This window comes from Pelodiscus sinensis, chromosome 1 (genome assembly GCF_052426305.1).
Source record: "Pelodiscus sinensis isolate ZL-2025 chromosome 1, ASM5242630v1, whole genome shotgun sequence".
NCBI lineage: Eukaryota > Metazoa > Chordata > Testudines > Trionychidae > Pelodiscus > Pelodiscus sinensis.
The window spans coordinates 44,431,867-44,448,521 of NC_143052.1; the positions used below are offsets into that span (position 1 = coordinate 44,431,867).

At 41.0% G+C, this 16,655-nt stretch overlaps 1 protein-coding gene across 5 annotated transcripts in view; it reads right to left on the minus strand.

The window, feature by feature from the left end:
- CPED1 (cadherin like and PC-esterase domain containing 1) overlaps positions 1–16,655 on the minus strand; it is a 211,074-nt gene that overhangs the window by 76,252 nt on the left and 118,167 nt on the right. For all 5 annotated transcript variants that reach the window (XR_012903743.2, XM_075928925.2, XM_075928905.2 and 2 more), the window contains 3 exons: positions 15,747–15,791; positions 12,937–13,123; positions 10,399–10,567 (listed from right to left, as the gene is read on the minus strand). Coding sequence is in view for 4 of the 5 variants with exons in the window: in XM_075928925.2 (XP_075785040.2) it covers positions 10,399–10,567; positions 12,937–13,123; positions 15,747–15,791 (401 nt within the window). In the remaining variant the exon portion in view is untranslated. The remainder of the gene's footprint in view (positions 1–10,398; positions 10,568–12,936; positions 13,124–15,746; positions 15,792–16,655) is intronic.

Here is a 16,655-nt window from a genome sequence, read left to right on the forward strand (position 1 = left end):
GGGCTTCTCTCAACTTATCCCCTCACTACACCCCAGCTGCCTGAGTAGTGGTGGCCCCTGCTCAGCCCCAACTGCTCCACCAAGGTTCCCCAGGCCAAGCCTCAGTGCTCAGTGTGGCCAGACAGTGGCAGGTCCCTGGGAGTGCATGCTGGCTGGGCTGGAAGCAGCAGGAGGCCAAAAGCTTCCGCCAAATGGGGAGGAAGGAGGACTGTCTTGCGGGGCAGCTGGTTCCTTGGACTCTCCTCCCGCATGAGAAGTGGGTGTAAAACTGGCCTGGGGGTGCCCAGCAGTTTCTTCTCTTGCAGCAGCCACCCTCCATGCAGCCCTGGCCCTGACCACCAGAGCAGCTGGCCTCCACACGGCATCACCAGCCAGGATGCATAGCAGCCACCAGAGATGGAACTAGAGCCACGATGAGGCTGCCCTAGTAGGGCTAGCTTCACTACAGCAGCACAATGGCTCAATTAGCAGCTGCGCGGCCACACTGCCGCACAGCTTATAGGGAACCCCACCGAGCCAATCATCAAGCCATGGGGGTGTGACCAGGAGTGTGCCATAGCTCGGCAGCCAGCAGTTTAAGGCCCAGCACCCGTCCACGGACGGGCAGTTGGGGACCACCGCTCTCGACCAGTGGGAAATACAACTATAGGTCTCCAGCAAAATAAGACGATAGAAGTTGAAAGTTCTGAAATTCATTAATTCAGTGTAATGACGTCAGCACTAGAGTAGGAACTGTCTGGGTTCCTAAGCTCTCTCCCTTCGATAACTTCCAACATACTGTACAAACAAATTACAAATATAAAATTTTAAAAATTGCCTAAGATCTATAGTGTTGTAGATTCTCTGATTATTACAATACTTTGCTCACTTGGATAACTCTGTGCGAAGGGGAAGAAAACTTACAACAACTAAGAGGGAAACAGATTCAGAATTTAAAATATACTTTGTTCAATAAAATAAAATGAGAAACAGACCTAAATTTATCATAAATGTAACAATAAATAACATTAAGAAAGTGAAAAAGAAGGATCTGCTAAAAATATGTAAAAATACAATACAGTAGCTCTGAACTGGGGAGACATCAAGCTATAAAACCTAGAGAAATGGAGATAAGCCTAATAAAATGTTTTATTCTTCACTGAAGTCTAATTAAATATATATCCAAATCCTTTGATATTCAACAACCAAGTTCATCAGCCCTTTCAGGGCTCAGACAGCAAAAGGGTAAGAGTTCATTTCAAGGATGTTGGCATATATTTGAAAGTTATGCAAAAGTATGTAAATAGCTTTCTAGTTCCATTAAGAGGTCAATATAGCCTTCTCCCAATAGCTAGTCATACCCCCTACTTGTGCTTACTTATGTACTTATGCATTCCAATCCATTCTATATAATGAATTCCACCTTTTCTCTATAAATCTAGTTTAAACTGGTAACCAGTTTTATTGCTACATCTTGCAAGTGTTTTCTGCAGATGCTTATACTTTTTTATGTTCATTCAAATTAGTTAATTCAAAAATATCTCGTCTGTAGTTTTACCATTTCTTTAGGTTGGAGAGTCAATGTAATGTCTGTGCACGCTTACCCTAAAACAGTGTTTCTCAACTTTTTTTTATTAAGTACCCCTTTAAAAAAATAAAATTAGAAGTACCCCTAGTACCTACAGTTTTCAGACACACACAATTTTTTTTCTATCATTGCAACACATTCGTTTAAACAACTTAATCATAGCTGGGCAGGTGATTAAATTTTTGGGTATAAAAAATACGAAAATAATAAAGCACTGTAAAACTTACAACAAAAATTCAGTTTTCTCCAAATTTCAGTTGTGTTGAAGTACCCCCCAAACTTCTCTTGAGTACCCTTAACGGTACTCATACCACTGGTTGAGAAACACTGCCCTAGAAGTAGGACCTGCAAATAGCACAGCATGGGGCTTCATTCTGTTCTTACTTTCATCACTGTAATTCCTCTGATTCAAACAAAGTGATTCCTGATTTATACTGGTACATTGCAACCCAGAGCAAAATCAGGCCCTGTATATCTTGCTCCAGATTTTCCATGGTTATTTACATTTGCATTTGTCTTTCATAAACACCAAACATGGCATGATTCAGTAGAGAGACAGAATATGTTTATATAGCCTGACAAAATAGGTTGAAACAACATTATGTACTGGAGTGTTGGTTGAATTGTGAATGACTCGTTTTCTTCATTAAGCAACTGTATCTATTTACCTGGTGGTTCGCGTAGCTTTTTTCCTATGCCAAACACGTTCAATAGGAAGTTTTCCTCTGCTCTTTTGTCATCATCTTTGTTGCTCTCTTATTTCATGACCTCTGAGTTAATCCTTCTATTCTTTCTATTAGCAAGTTTAAGCAGGCAAACTTCAAACAGACTAGCAATGGGTCACAAGGTTTAATGGGCACACAGATAATCATCTAAATTACATTTCTGGGGCTGATGGACCAGACAGGCTTAGAGAGTAACTTTACCAGCTTTCACTATTAATCAGCAAGGATTGTGTGTGTCAGTACATATCTGCCTTTGCTTGCCTCCCTGGGGGGTTGGGTCATACTGACTGATTAGTAAAGGCAGCTGCATTAGCTTTCTTCTTCCACAAAGTGTGTTGTGGAGGCCCAAATGACATGAAAGGCAAATGTGACCACAGCTCAAACACCAGACACTCTCTTCTCATCATTGTGGAATTATCCACCCTCTGCTTGCAGATTATGATACTCAGCACAACAGTTGTTGCCAATTTTCATGATCTGTTAACACTTAGGAAGTCTCATACTACAAGATCTTCTTTCACATTTATTGTATGTATCATCAATGGAAGAATGCAACATACTGTTCTACATTCTCCAATGAGTTCAAGAGCAATGACTTTACGTGGATTGAAAGAGTCACAAGCATTTTCACAGTCAATACAGGTTGAACCTCTCTAATCCAACGCACTCCGCTGTGCAACGTCCATAGTCTGGCATGATTTTAGTTAACTGGATGTCCACTTATCATGGGTGTGACCAAGTTTCCTGTGGTCCCATAAAGTTTGTTTACAGTCACCAGTCCTGGCTGTCACTGTTCTATGCTGTATTTTAACTCTTATTTACCCCTAACTGTCTTCTATAGCCCAGTAAACAGTGGAAATATTGGTAATGCTGATAGACAATACTGACCACCTGCGGTTCAGCACATTCTCTGGTTCAACACCAGTCAGGTCCCAAGGGCGCCGAACTAGAGAGGTTCAACCCATAGTTAATGCCCTGGATTTCATCTTCAGAGTCAAAAGTTCTAATATCTTCAGGTTGGCAAGTAAAGAGAACATGAGATCCCTCTATTTTCCTAATGATCCAGACAAAAATACAGCCACTGAAATAATGACTTTAGACACTATGTACTAATTCTCCTCTGTCTTGCAAATTGGGTAGTTGTATAGAACAGTGACTCTCAATCTTTCCAGATGACAGCACCCCTTTCAAAATTCTGTTTTTCATTTTTATTGTATAAAATAAATCAATTTATATTAATATTGTGCTTACATTTCAATGTATAGTATTTAGAGCAATATAAACAAGTTATTTTCTGTATGAAATTTTAGTTCGCACTGACTTACCTAGAGCCTTTTATGTAGCCTTTTGCAAAACTAGATGAGTTGATGTACCCCCTGGAAGATCTCCAGGTACATCCCAGAGTTACACATACCACTTGTTGAGAACCACTGATGCAGAATCATAGAAATGCAGGGCTATGTGGGACCTCAAGGAGCCATAAAATCTACCTCCTATGATGTAGCAGGGCAAAGTAAATCTAGACTAACCCTGACAAGTATTTGTCCAATCTGTTTTTAAAAACCATCAGTGATGGGGATTTCAACAACTTCCTTTGGAACTTATTCCAGAGTTTAACAACCTGTAAAATTAGGAAAAACTTTCTGATATCTAACCTGAACCTCCCTCCCTTGATGCAGATTAAGCCGATTACCTCTCCTACCTTCAAAGGACATAGAGAACAATTGATGAATGTTTATAACAGCTTTCAACATATTTGAAGACTGTTACCAGGCCTCCCCTCAGTCTTCTTTTCTCAAGGCTAAATATGCCAAGTTTTTTTAACCTTTCCTTGGAGGTCAGGTTTTGTATAACTTTTCATTTTTACTCTGCTTTGGACTCTCTCCAATTTATCCACATCTTTCCTAAAGTGGGGAGGCCTAGAACTGGATATAGTAATCCGGCTGAGGCCTAATCCACTGAAACATCCAGATGCAATTCAGCAGTACTACCATTTACCCCATTATTCCCCATTTTGAAGTTATGCATTAGATTTTGCCTTCCTAAATGACATACAGTACTTTGCATTTGTCTTTATTGGATTTCAGTTTGTTGAATAATGATAGTAGGATGAGGAAATACAAATAAGGAAAAGGTGGGAAACCCTTACTGATTATGCATTAGATATAGGGGCCTCAGTCTAACATATTATAAAATTACATCACAGCCTGTAGGCAGTAAGAGAAAGAGAAAGATGTAGCCCATGGAAATGATGGCCACTGGTGAGGAGGAAGGTGATGAGGAAGGCAATGGCAAGGCATAGTGTGAGTATATACACATTTGAAAATCCTTATTTTACAGTATCTCTACCTACCTTTGGCTATGTCTAAACTACATTCTTCTTTTGAAAGAGGATTTGCCAATCAAAAATGCAAATGAAGAGCGGATTTACAAATCTCATACTTCATTTGCATAATCGCATGAGAGCACTTTTTCGAGAAAGGGTTTTTCAAAAAAGAAAATGCCGTCTAAACCAGGTTCTTTCGGAAAAAAACAAACAAACCCTTTTTTCAAAAGAACCCGTACTCCTGAAAAAATGAAGTGTACGGGTTTTTTCAAAAAATGATGGGGGGGGGAGGGGTTCGTAAGAACCCCGTCTAGACTTCCTCCTCCTCTTATTGAGAGAGTGTAAGTAAGCAGTGCTGTAGCGGTGGCGGCAGCAACATCAGAGGGAAGACTAAGCCATGTCAAGCACATACCTACCAGTTTCATGTGGGTTTGTACTCGGCACAACTGAGTTGTGCCTCTGCTCCTCCTACCCATGCTACCATGGCTACAAAACTGTTTACTCACACTCTCTCAATGGGCGCTAGTGAGAGTATGGGTACCCAAGCAGAAGAGTCACACACCTAGTTTGTAGAGCAGATTTAGCCATGAATGGAAGCACACAATAATCAATTCCCATCTCTTATGCTAGTTTCTTTTATTTTAGATTTCAGTCCTGTGGATGAATCTGCCCCACTGGACACTTCAGAGCCCACTGAATCCTGCATAACACAAAGGTCCAGCCATGATTCTAAAACACGGTATTACCTTATGCACAAAGAGAACTGTCTGAGTGTGAAAAATAGTCATTTGCTTTTTATCAAAATGAAGACAACCATTACACTGATGCAAAATAGAGGCACATGATTCTATAAATGCAGGGCTTTGGGGGCCCTTCCTCTGAAACAGCTATTGGCCACTGTTGCAGAGAGGATACCTGACTAGAAGGATTGTGGGTCTGGCAGCAATTCCTATGTTCCAAATAGAATTTAGCACGGCCATCAGGGCTGTCGCTTCTCCTTGGCTCCAAAGCATGCACTGCCGTGCACTGTCTCAATCAACAAGGTTTATTTTTTTCATGGAGATTAACAAAACAAACAGGAAACAGCCTTAACTCAATCTTTGGCCTCAGGTTTCACGCCCCCTCATAGGAGTTTGTGGAACCTCGGCTCCTAGCAGACTCCCAGCGTCAGTCAGTGCTGCTCCCCTACTAGAGAAGAAATTGTAGAGCTGGTTCCCTAAGCCTATCCCTCTTCTTCCAGGGGCCCACCACAGAAGCTTGCTGCACTTCAGCTGGGTACGTTTGTGCACATATACACACCCCCACCCCCACTCCATTTCCCTCTCCCTTCTCGTGAGGTATGCCTCGTGAAACCAGGTTTACCTGTGCCGATCAAGAAAGGCTTCTTTGTCGACACGGTGCGTCCAGACTGCCCCGATCTGCCGACAAACAGCTGATCGCCAGAGCGGGGCAGCCATTTAAATTTAAATGAAGCCGCGATTATTTTAATCGCGGCTTCATTTTCCTCTGCCGATCTGTCTAATCTACATGCCTCCGTCGACGGAGGCATGTAGTTTAGACGTACCCATGTTGTCTTGAGGAAATGTTTATATCTGAAACCAGGACAAAAAATTAACCCTTAATCAGCCACAACCTATTTTAGTCCATTCATCATTGACCACTTTTCTTTACTAACAGCACATATATCCAATATGTGTTCTTTAGAAACATTATAACTACAACTGAGTGATTTTTATCAAACAACTATTTCACCCAAAAATGCAGATTTGGGTCAATGAAGCATTTAAGAAATTTGTGCTGAATTTGCCAAATTGTTTCATGCCTAAATAATTTTTTTTAATCAAAATGTTTTCTTTCAACGTTTTCAAAAGAAAATGATTTGATTTTCAATTTGAAACAACATTTTTTAAAAACTTTTGCTTATTTTGTTTCTCAAAAATAGCTAAAAATCTCAATGGAACGGTAATGGGATGTATTCACCCCTTGTTAGTGCACCATGGTCAAATCAATGGGAGTTTTTCAGATTATTTGTATAGGAAGGTCTAACTCCTCTAGTGTGTTTCTGAAAGTGTCTAGTATCATATAATCACTACAGTTATAATGACTGTATCATACCATATGATCACAACCAACTACAGGTTCCACCTCCCTAAACCAGGGCACTGATCCATCAACATCTGTGGTCCAGCAGGTCCGTGCATGTTCTCAGATCAGAGAGACCTGGTGTCCAGGAGTCAGGCAGATGAAAGGCTGGCAACTGGGAGCCTTGCTTGGCTGGGAACCTGGCAGGGCTGGCAGCAGCCTGGCAGCAGAGCCGGGGTAGGGCCAGTGCAGCCCGGCAGGGGATCCAGGGCCACGGCAGCTTGACGGGAAAGCCGAGGCTTCAGAAGCCCAGCAAGAGAGACAGGGCCAGAGGAGACTGGTAGGAGAGCCAGGCCTGGGGCCATGGCAGCCCAGCATCTAGCTGAGCTGGAGCCAGCAGCAGGCAACCTGGTCAGGGCCAGCAGCAGGGTGACCTGCTGGGGTCAGAAGTGGAGCCAGCACTGGGCTGGGGGTGCTGTTGTCAGGGAACCTCTCCTGGTCTGGGAAATCCCCTTGCTCAGGCCTGGTTAGGTCCCTAAGGTGCTGGACCAAGGATGTCCAATCTGTTGCTTTTTATGTCATTATTATTATGTTTCACAGAAAAGCAGAGACAAGGGTAATGATACATTGTAATTAGTAAACAGTGTATTGGGTATCCATTACTCACAACATAAAGCCAAAAGAGAACAGCTAATGCTATCAAAGAAATGAATGTGCACAAAAATATTAACATGAGGCAGTGGTATTAAAATGAAAGAGATAATTAAGTTAAAGAACCATTTTACTCTAATACATACAGATAATGCACAACATTGATTTTGGGTTCTGACACCTGGAGTTACAGCAGTATCCCTGTCTCATGGAAACAATCTCTTGCTTCCACTTCCTCTTTTTGTATATTGCCTACATAGAGATTACAATGCCACTAGGAATACAGCAATGGTGCCACTGCAACTAAATTAAAATATTTTGAATGTTGTCAGCAATAAATGAAATTACAAACTAAAACAAACCAACAAACCTATCATTTACAGGCTAAGTAGTGTTGCAAAAGAACAGAATACAAATGGAAGGGAAGCAAAGCCTCTTAATGTACAGCAGTGACTCCACAGTTTATCCCCTACTAATTTGGTTTTAATGAGGTTATTATGGCTGCTATCAATAAGGAGGAAGGACAATAATTTGGTACTTTGAGGGAGTGTGAGGCTCAGAACCACACCATTTCTTAAATGAATAGCCTTGAAAGTAATCCAGGATTACTCAAATGCATGAGAGTTGTTAGAAGACTGGAAACAACTTCCCTAGCTCTGCCTTTGTATTGTAACTATCCTGGTATCAGCTTGCAGTGAAACTTGAATATCCTAACGGGATTAAACATAAAAGAAAGTTTTTTTTAAAAGTCTCTGGATTAGAATTTTAACAGAAGCCTACTGTGAGAAAGACCACACCACTGTCATTGACCTTTCTCTTCCTACACATGATCCCAGTTGTGCATAGTTGAGTATCCAAAGGAGAACCCATCAGTTCACGCTGTCTTTATCCTTTTGCTTCTGGAGCAAGTGTCTGGTTACTAAGAGAACAAGCATGGAAGCCATTGAACAATGACTATTAACAACCTCTGCCAGAATGTGTAATGTGCTCCGATACAGAAAGTGTAATGTAATTACAATATTTAGAGCTCTTAAAATATGTCTCCAATCAATAAATTATCATAAAGAAAAGACAAGTGTTTATTCAAGCAAATATGGATGAAGCAAAAAAGAAATGCAATACCATGGCAATACCTTAGGGCACCATTTTTACCTCTACTTCTCCTTAATTACTTTGTATCTGAAATGTTTGCTTTCAACATGCCTGAACAGAAAGGCTACTTTAAAATCACATGCTGCATCTTCACAATCCACATTAGAACCTCAAAAATGCTTTTAATCTCATTTTAACTTTTAGCTATTAAAGCCCTCCCTAGCTCTGAACAATTACATTCTGAATTTAATTAGGGGGAAAAAAAGCTTTTCACATATAACCATACAAATGCAGTTCATGCAAAAGGAACTTAAATAGCACTCTTCATTTTAAGCACTCCAGAACTCTCAACAGTGCTTCAATGGTATAGCAGAAAGGCACATGCATACTAAAATAAAATCTTAACAATAGCATAAACTGTAAAATGGGAGAACATACAATAGCACAAATCCCCAGCCTGGAACAAGATATATGCTCAAGATTGGGACACATAAGTGGCTTTTCTCATCTTCACAGCCAATTCTCGTTTCCAAATATTATACGATATACCCCTCCTACTCCTGCTCTTCTGTTTTATTCTGATTCACTACATCAGGCCACCTTCAAATGTTGTGTGGCCTTATAGCTAATGACACAATTCTTAATCCTCTCCTGACAGTAATTTGCTACCTACCTTTATCACGTACAAAAGTTCTTTAATTCAAGCAAGTAGGATTTATGAAAATTGGCACTATTACACATCAAGAAAACTTTCACACTTTTCATAGCCCTTGTGCATTTCGACTCATTAAAAGACCACATACGTGGTTTTAGTTCCTGAACTAAAGAGTAACTACTGAAAAGACAACCTTGCCAGAATCAATTCTGGGTCCCTTTTCAGGAAAGATTAGGAAAATAACACATCTCCAAAAAGGAATATTAGGAACAATCCCTAACTGTAGAACAGACTAGCTACAAAGAAAAAGGCTTCAGCAGGCAATATGAAAAAAGATTATTTATATTCTGCCACCAATTGCTCATTCCTAAAGCCTCACTGGATTACATAAAAGCTCCAACAACATATGAATTCAAACTGTGTAAAACACTGGCCAGCATAATTTACCTTCATGGAAACACTGCATGGGTATCACGCTGCAGGTACATGATGTAAAGCAATGGATTAAATTAGACACATAGATGTTTAATTCAGTGAATATTTGGTTTTTGAATCTCTAACCATGCCAAGTTGAACTCTGGTTTCATATCAGAAACTCTCCCATAGGCCTAGATTTGATTTCAAATGCTCCTCTTCAACCTGAAGTGTTTCTAGAAGATCTTGCATTTGTTAAATATAAGAATAGGAGAAGATAATTTTTCCTCATTTCCACTGATTATTTTGTTTTTAATGACCCCATGGACTGAGTTAGTTACTGCCAATTACATAATTTCCCAGCAACACTGATAACCTCTCCCTGCTATTGTTGCAGCCCTTGCTGTTTATTTCTTCACAATATTTACTTTTAGTAACTTCCTTCTCTGCCCCAAAATCTAAAACATGTCAGCTCCCACTTTGATTACTGTAATGTACTATGTTGAGAAAAACTGGAGAAAAAGAATCAGGTGTACAAATATTGGTGTCAGTGGCGGCCCGTCCATAGGCGTGAACTAGGCGGTCGAGGGGTTTGGAGGCAGGGGCGCCAATTTAAATGGCCGTTGAGGGGTTTGGAGGCAGGGGCGCCAATCGCACATTTCGCCGAGGGCACCAGTTGCCAACAGCTCATCTAGGGCTGCTCCTAATTGGTGTAAGTCAAGAGGAAACAAAAAAGACAGAGTTGGGGGCCTCCTTCTAATCTCACTGAAACAGGTTCCATATTGGCTCTAGTTCATTTACTTTGGATTTACACCAGTGTAAGTGAGACCAGACCCAGACTATATACGTAAGTAAAGTGTATATTCAAAGAAAAAACAAACAGTACCTGCACAAAACCACACATCATATAGTCTTCAAACAAAGGCAGACTCGGGCGGTCTTCTCGATAGACAGTAATTTTATAGCTGCTCACAACCTCGGGGTCAGTTTGAGATTTATCAGTTACTAGAATAGTGATTTTATTAATTCCCAGGCCCAGGGGGTAGTTAGCAACACTGCAAAAGAAAACAAAAGAAAGTGATAGGCCCAATGTTAAATCAGACAAGATTTGAAAAGCACTTTCCACTGTAATTTAAATGGACCTCAGCCTCTAAGGTTTTTATTAGTAATGTTTTTTGTCCATGTTTCAGATGAATTATAGTGTAAAATATGTCTTGCAAAGGCATTTAAAAAATTCTTGCAATAAAGCAAAACTATGCCAGAAGCCATCTAAAAATGTGATGTTACTTTAGCTTGCAACTTCAACAGGAGAGCTTCAGAGTTGGGAACTCCCTAGCAGTAATGATAAGAAAATTGTGACTGATGCAACTAGGGCCAATAGTTTCTGACAGTTTCAAATCAGTAACAAAGTGAGGAGGGAGACAAAAGAGATTGGACATTTTAGTTAGCCGTTAAAATTGCGTTGAAACATGATGAAGCCCCAAATAAGGCATTCAACATGATAGACAAGAGCAACGCTGGACAGGCGTTTGCTCTGCAGTGAACTGCAAATGTCTGGAACTGACAGAAGTTGGACTTTTGGGCTACGTCTACACTGGCCCCTTCTTCGGAATAGCCATGCTAATTTAGAACTTTGGAATAGGGAAATGCGCGGGGGATTTAAATATCCCCCGCGGGATCTAAATAAACATGGCCGCCGCTTTTTTTCCGGCTTGCGGAAAAGCCGGAAAAGAGCGTCCAGACTGGCACGATCCTCCGGAATAAAGTGTTTCTTTGAAAGTAGGAATAAGAGATCCTCCGGAATAGGGCTTTATTCCGGAGGATCGCGCCTGTCTGGACGCTCTTTTCTGACTTTTCCCCAAGCTGGAAAAAAAGCAGCAGCCATGTTTATTTAGATCCCGCGGGGGATATTTAAATCCCCCCGCATTTCCCTATTCCAAAGTTCTAAATTAGCATGGCTATTACGAAGAAGGGGCCAGTGTAGACACAGCCTCTTTGTATAGCATACACATTATTGTGTGTCTCAATCACTCCCTGCACACAACTCTGGGTTGTATTGTGCCATCTAGCCACAATGTAAAGTGAGTGGGGTTTGTGTTGGCTTTTTTATTTTAATGAGAAATCAAGAGTAACTTCTCTAATAGAAACCCAGGAAGAATATTAGCTTAATAATAGAAAATATTGGCTAGGACAGCAGACACTCATCCATAGCACTCTCAGGGTGTGTCTAGACTACATGGCTCTGTTGACAGAGCCATGTAGATGAGTGTACTCAGCAAAGGGAAATGAAGCGGCGATTTAAATAATCGCCGCTTCATTTACATCAAAATGGCTGTCACGCTGTGCCAATCAGCTGATTGTTGGCACAGTACAGTAGTCTAGACGGGGATCAGCCAACCCCAGATCCCTTTGTCGTCAGATCCTGTAAGCCTTGTTTCATGCGCTATGCTGACAATCAGCTGATCGGAACAGCGCGGCAGCCATTTTGATGTAAATGAAGCGGTAATTATTTAAATCACCGCTTCATTTCCCTTTGCTGAGTACACTCATCTACATGGCTCTGTCGATGGAGCCATGTAATCTAGACACACCCCCAATGACCACAACTGGTCTGGGACAGCATCTCCAGTAGGCCCCTCATGCTATGATAGAATGCTGGCTTTATAATGAATAGGACAGAAGGACTGTACCAAGCAAACCACTCATTGTTGCTGCTTCTCACAGCTTCTGGGTATACCATGAAAATCTTTTGTTAGATTATTGATGTGACCCAGCCCTGCATAGCTTATATACATCTCTGCATTATTGGGCCCTAAATACTTTACCAATTGTGCTTTCCTTCTGCACCTTTCCAAAGGCTGAGATCAAACAGGAGAATCTCAGTAACATTCTCCTCCAGATCTGACATGTGGGGATGAAAAAAGGACATTATCTTTGAAGAGCCTGGAATTCACTCCCTACCTTGCCCCCCTAATACAACGCTGTGATCCATACAGGCAGATTGCTGCCTTGAATGGAGTGCCACGCATGTCAGTGGATATCTGTAGTACCTAGCATGGATGACAGTGCAGAATCCGGGCCGTGGTTACTTACCCTTTAGTGTATGGGTTACCTGTCTGCTCGGACCATTAATGGCATGAGTAGTTTTATGTAGCAGCTGGCAGGAGAGTTTAAGGTTTCAGAGTTTTGTTAATGGGATTTTAATAGTAACTGAATAACGGGGTACATCTTTAACACACTGGAAAATAAATACAAATCTAAAGGAGTAAATTCCTGGGCATTCAAATCTCTTTTTGTAATCTTAATTCCTAGGCATTCTGTTCTCTTGGAAATGCAGAGGAAGCTATCAATCCTCTACTGTTTTTCCAATATTAAAAAACAGCTCTGTGCTTACAAGCTCATTCCCTTCTTCCCCTTCACATACCTTGGTCCTTTGCTCTCATCAAGGTGCACATGGCATTGACAGTTAGAGGGTTCTGCTCCAATCTTCACTGTCACAACATCAAATGGCACTTCAGTGTAGTACTCTTTGATCTTTGGATTAAATGTAGGGTTCAAGTCCAAAAGCGGGCTAGTGAAGATCTGCCTGATATGAGACAGGGTATCTTTATCTGTTCCAAGAAGGCATCAAAGAAAAAAAACGTGAAACATATGGACATTTTAAAATAACAAGTAACTGCTGGCAGCCTGTTAAATGATCATTGGTGAGATTCATTAGCCATGTTAAATCCGTTGCCTTAAAACACAAATGGATTTGGTTTTGGCACATGGGGTAAATTTTCAGACCTGTTCAGGGTTTTAATCATTCTCTGCACAATTTTAGTAAAAGTCTCAAAACTAATAGACTGAATAAGGCATTGAAAGTTTAAGGATTAAGGTCAGAAAATCCAGTCTCCAGTGGATTCACTGAAACTGAGTTTAATGACAGAAATTCAGAACCAATTTTGCTATGTACCAGCCTGTGTGCTGGGCTTATGTATATGTATATGTATAGATGCCAGGGAAAAAAAATCAATCTGTTGGAAACACCCTTATTGCTCATAAGAACTGATTATGTGGGTAACATATAGACTCTCAGCAGGGTAAATAATTTATAAAGAATCCTCGTTCAACAAACTGCATTTCTTTTTCAGTCTATAGACAATCCATTAAGCTCATTATTTTCTAACATACTCATTATTCTGCATTATCTGCTAAATGGTTCTGTAAAATATTATTTGCCTGTAGTGTGCCTCTGACCAGTTTTTTGCAACTATTTTAATCTGATCGGTTACAATCAGATTTCTGGCATGTTTACAAATTCAAAGTTTTCTTTTTCTGAATATTCTCTGATATTCAATAATAATTAGCTATGTCAGCAAGCATTCCAGCTAGTAAACTCTTTTCCTAAAGTAGCGGAGCAAATTTGGAATCTCAATACATGATTCAAAGTGGGTCTTAAACAGTTCATCGGATCCTGTGTGGGCCCTGTTCACGAGGGTGAATTTAACTCGAGAGTAACACAAAAAGGCCAAATTTATCTGTCAGGTACATTGTTGTAAACATAGTTATGCTGTTACCCCAGAGTAACACTGGTTTAACTGAGAGCAGAAAATGGCCAAATTCTCCAGAGAACAGGTTGTATTCAGAGCATACAGAATAGAGGGTTGAGAGAAAGTGTTGAAAGGATACAAGAAGCACACCTGATGCTTTGTGCCCTATGTAAAGCACAGATACTTTCAGGATGTATGCTTATTCCTTGGGAAGCCACTAGTATCTTTATGAATTAAAGCAGCTGGGAGGGAGGAGTTCCTTTCAAAGAAAAATCTTGCAAGAGAACAGAATCATTATGTCAGTCAGCCAGGATAGCTATGTTCTTGGCTTGGAACTTTGACATCTCCCTGACTGAGCTCCAAGCTTAGACTATGTCTAGATAACAGAGTTTTTCCTGGATACTAAAGGTATCCGGAAAAACTCCACCGCATCCAGGGAATGCATCTATTCTTCCAACATTTTTTGTGGAAGAGCAGACGCACTCTTTTGGAAGCCCTGTCTTCCTCTTGCCATGAGGAAGAAGGGCTCTTCCGAAAGAGGAGGTTTTTCCAAAATTTGGCCCAGTGTAGACGGGACAAATTTTGGACAAGCCTCTTCCAACAAAACTATAGGAAAAAGGTACGCAAATTGCGAAGTGGCATTTTGTCTCCCTCTCCCAGAATAGCTTCCATAGACAACAAAGCCTCAATTAGGGAGAAGGGAAAAGAGAACTGAACACTGTAAAGATGGTAGTAATGTTCTCATATGTGGAAGGCCCACTGCTCAAAATGAGCTCTCCATCCCCTGAGCAGCTCTACGGCACCCTAAGGCTTTCTTTTGTTTTGACCTGATATTCAGCAGACTGTATCTCTGAATAAGTCAAATGTCCTTGCAGCCTTGTGTGCACTGTGCTGGGCCTCATACAATTTCACTTGGATATACCCGTGAAGAGGTCCACCTGTACAATGATATATTTGTAGTTTGAATGGAATTCTGGATGGCTAATGGCAGTGAGGGATATGAAACAAGTACAAATTCAGGTTTAAAGAAAGAAAACTCTTGAGCTTCTATCTAACTTTATATTTAAGAATCTCATTCCCAATCACAAAAGAACCACAAATATTATATTACTTAACTTGATCAGGAAGGGTTCAGCACTGGTCTAACATCCTACATTATAGCTGAGCACCCAAGCATTCTCTGAACATAAGCTTATCTTTCTATGCCATTTTGGGTGTTGGCTGCACCCATAGGCTTAAAGCCTAATAAAAGAGATATTCATATCACTGCTGTTCTGTATGCAGAAGTATGTAATCTACTATAAAGCTTAAAAGGCCATTTCATAAGAACAACTGTATGCAAAAGGAGACACTATAACTGTCCTTGAAAAACTGCCGACATGACAGTCAGTGATATAATCAAAAGGAAAACCAAAAGAATTTTCAGTTAAATGAATGTTAGAATATTAACATTAGAATGTAAACATAACAATGTCTAACTTTGTACTTGAGGCTTACTATGCATAGCCAACTCACTATTGATGGATTCATAAACATTATGGCTACCTAATAAACCTTGTTTCATTATTAACGGCCTAAATGCACTCCATTTCCTACAGACAGCTGCACAGACACTATATAAAATGTATTAAAGTAGTGCCACCTTTTGTATAAAGTTCACATATTCTATCAGTTCAGTACAAAGAAATAGATCTTAACTTACCTTGACTGCATTCCCTTTCTTTAATCTCATTGGAAAAATGCAACTCTAAAGGACAAACAGAAACAAATAACTAAGGGTATGTCTACACTACAGCGTTATTTCGAAATATCTTATTTTAAAATAGTTAATTCAAAATAAGTTATTTCAAAATAATGCGTCTACACACAAAATGAATTTCAAAATAGAGTTTTGCTATTTCGAAATAGCGCATCCACACTGAAATCGCATTTAAGGCTGGCCGGAACCAGGTCCGGCAGGACATCAGGTCAGGAGTTAGCCTCAGGCAGCAGCCTGACCACCCTGGATAGCTGGTTCTAAGGTTTCCCTGCTTGCTTGTCTACCTTGATGAGGGACAGCAAAGCATTTTTTTTCTTTGTGTGCTCTAGTTGCCCTCACTCAGGAGACCACAGCACTCTGCAACATGGAGCCGGAGCTGCCCCTTGGCACTCTGGTGCTTCTCTTGGACATGTTGCTGTGAGCCTGGCTGCACTTTCTGCAGGCTGCCATCCGGGAGGTCCATCGGGGGGGGGGGGGCTGTCAGTCTCCAGGAGGCCCTGTGGGAGAGCTTCCACCCTGAGGAGCACTAAGAGCCTCCCTGGTTTGCCCCACTGAGGGCTTGTGCCTCATTCCTCCCTCACATCCTTCCACTTACCCCTCCCTAACCCCCATTCCTTATGTCAAATAAAATACACATATTTTCATGAACACAAACTCTCTTTATTTAACAAAACTGGGGGGAGGGAATGAAACTCTGGTGAGACTGGGGAAAGGGGTAGGAGAGGAGAGGGGGAAACCTGGGAGGAGGGAGCTGGAAGGGGGAAGCAAGGGGAAGAAGTGGGAGGGGAAGCTCAGGGATCAGGGTTGCGGGTCTCGCCAAACCAACTTGATTTTCATGCAAACCTGCTCCTG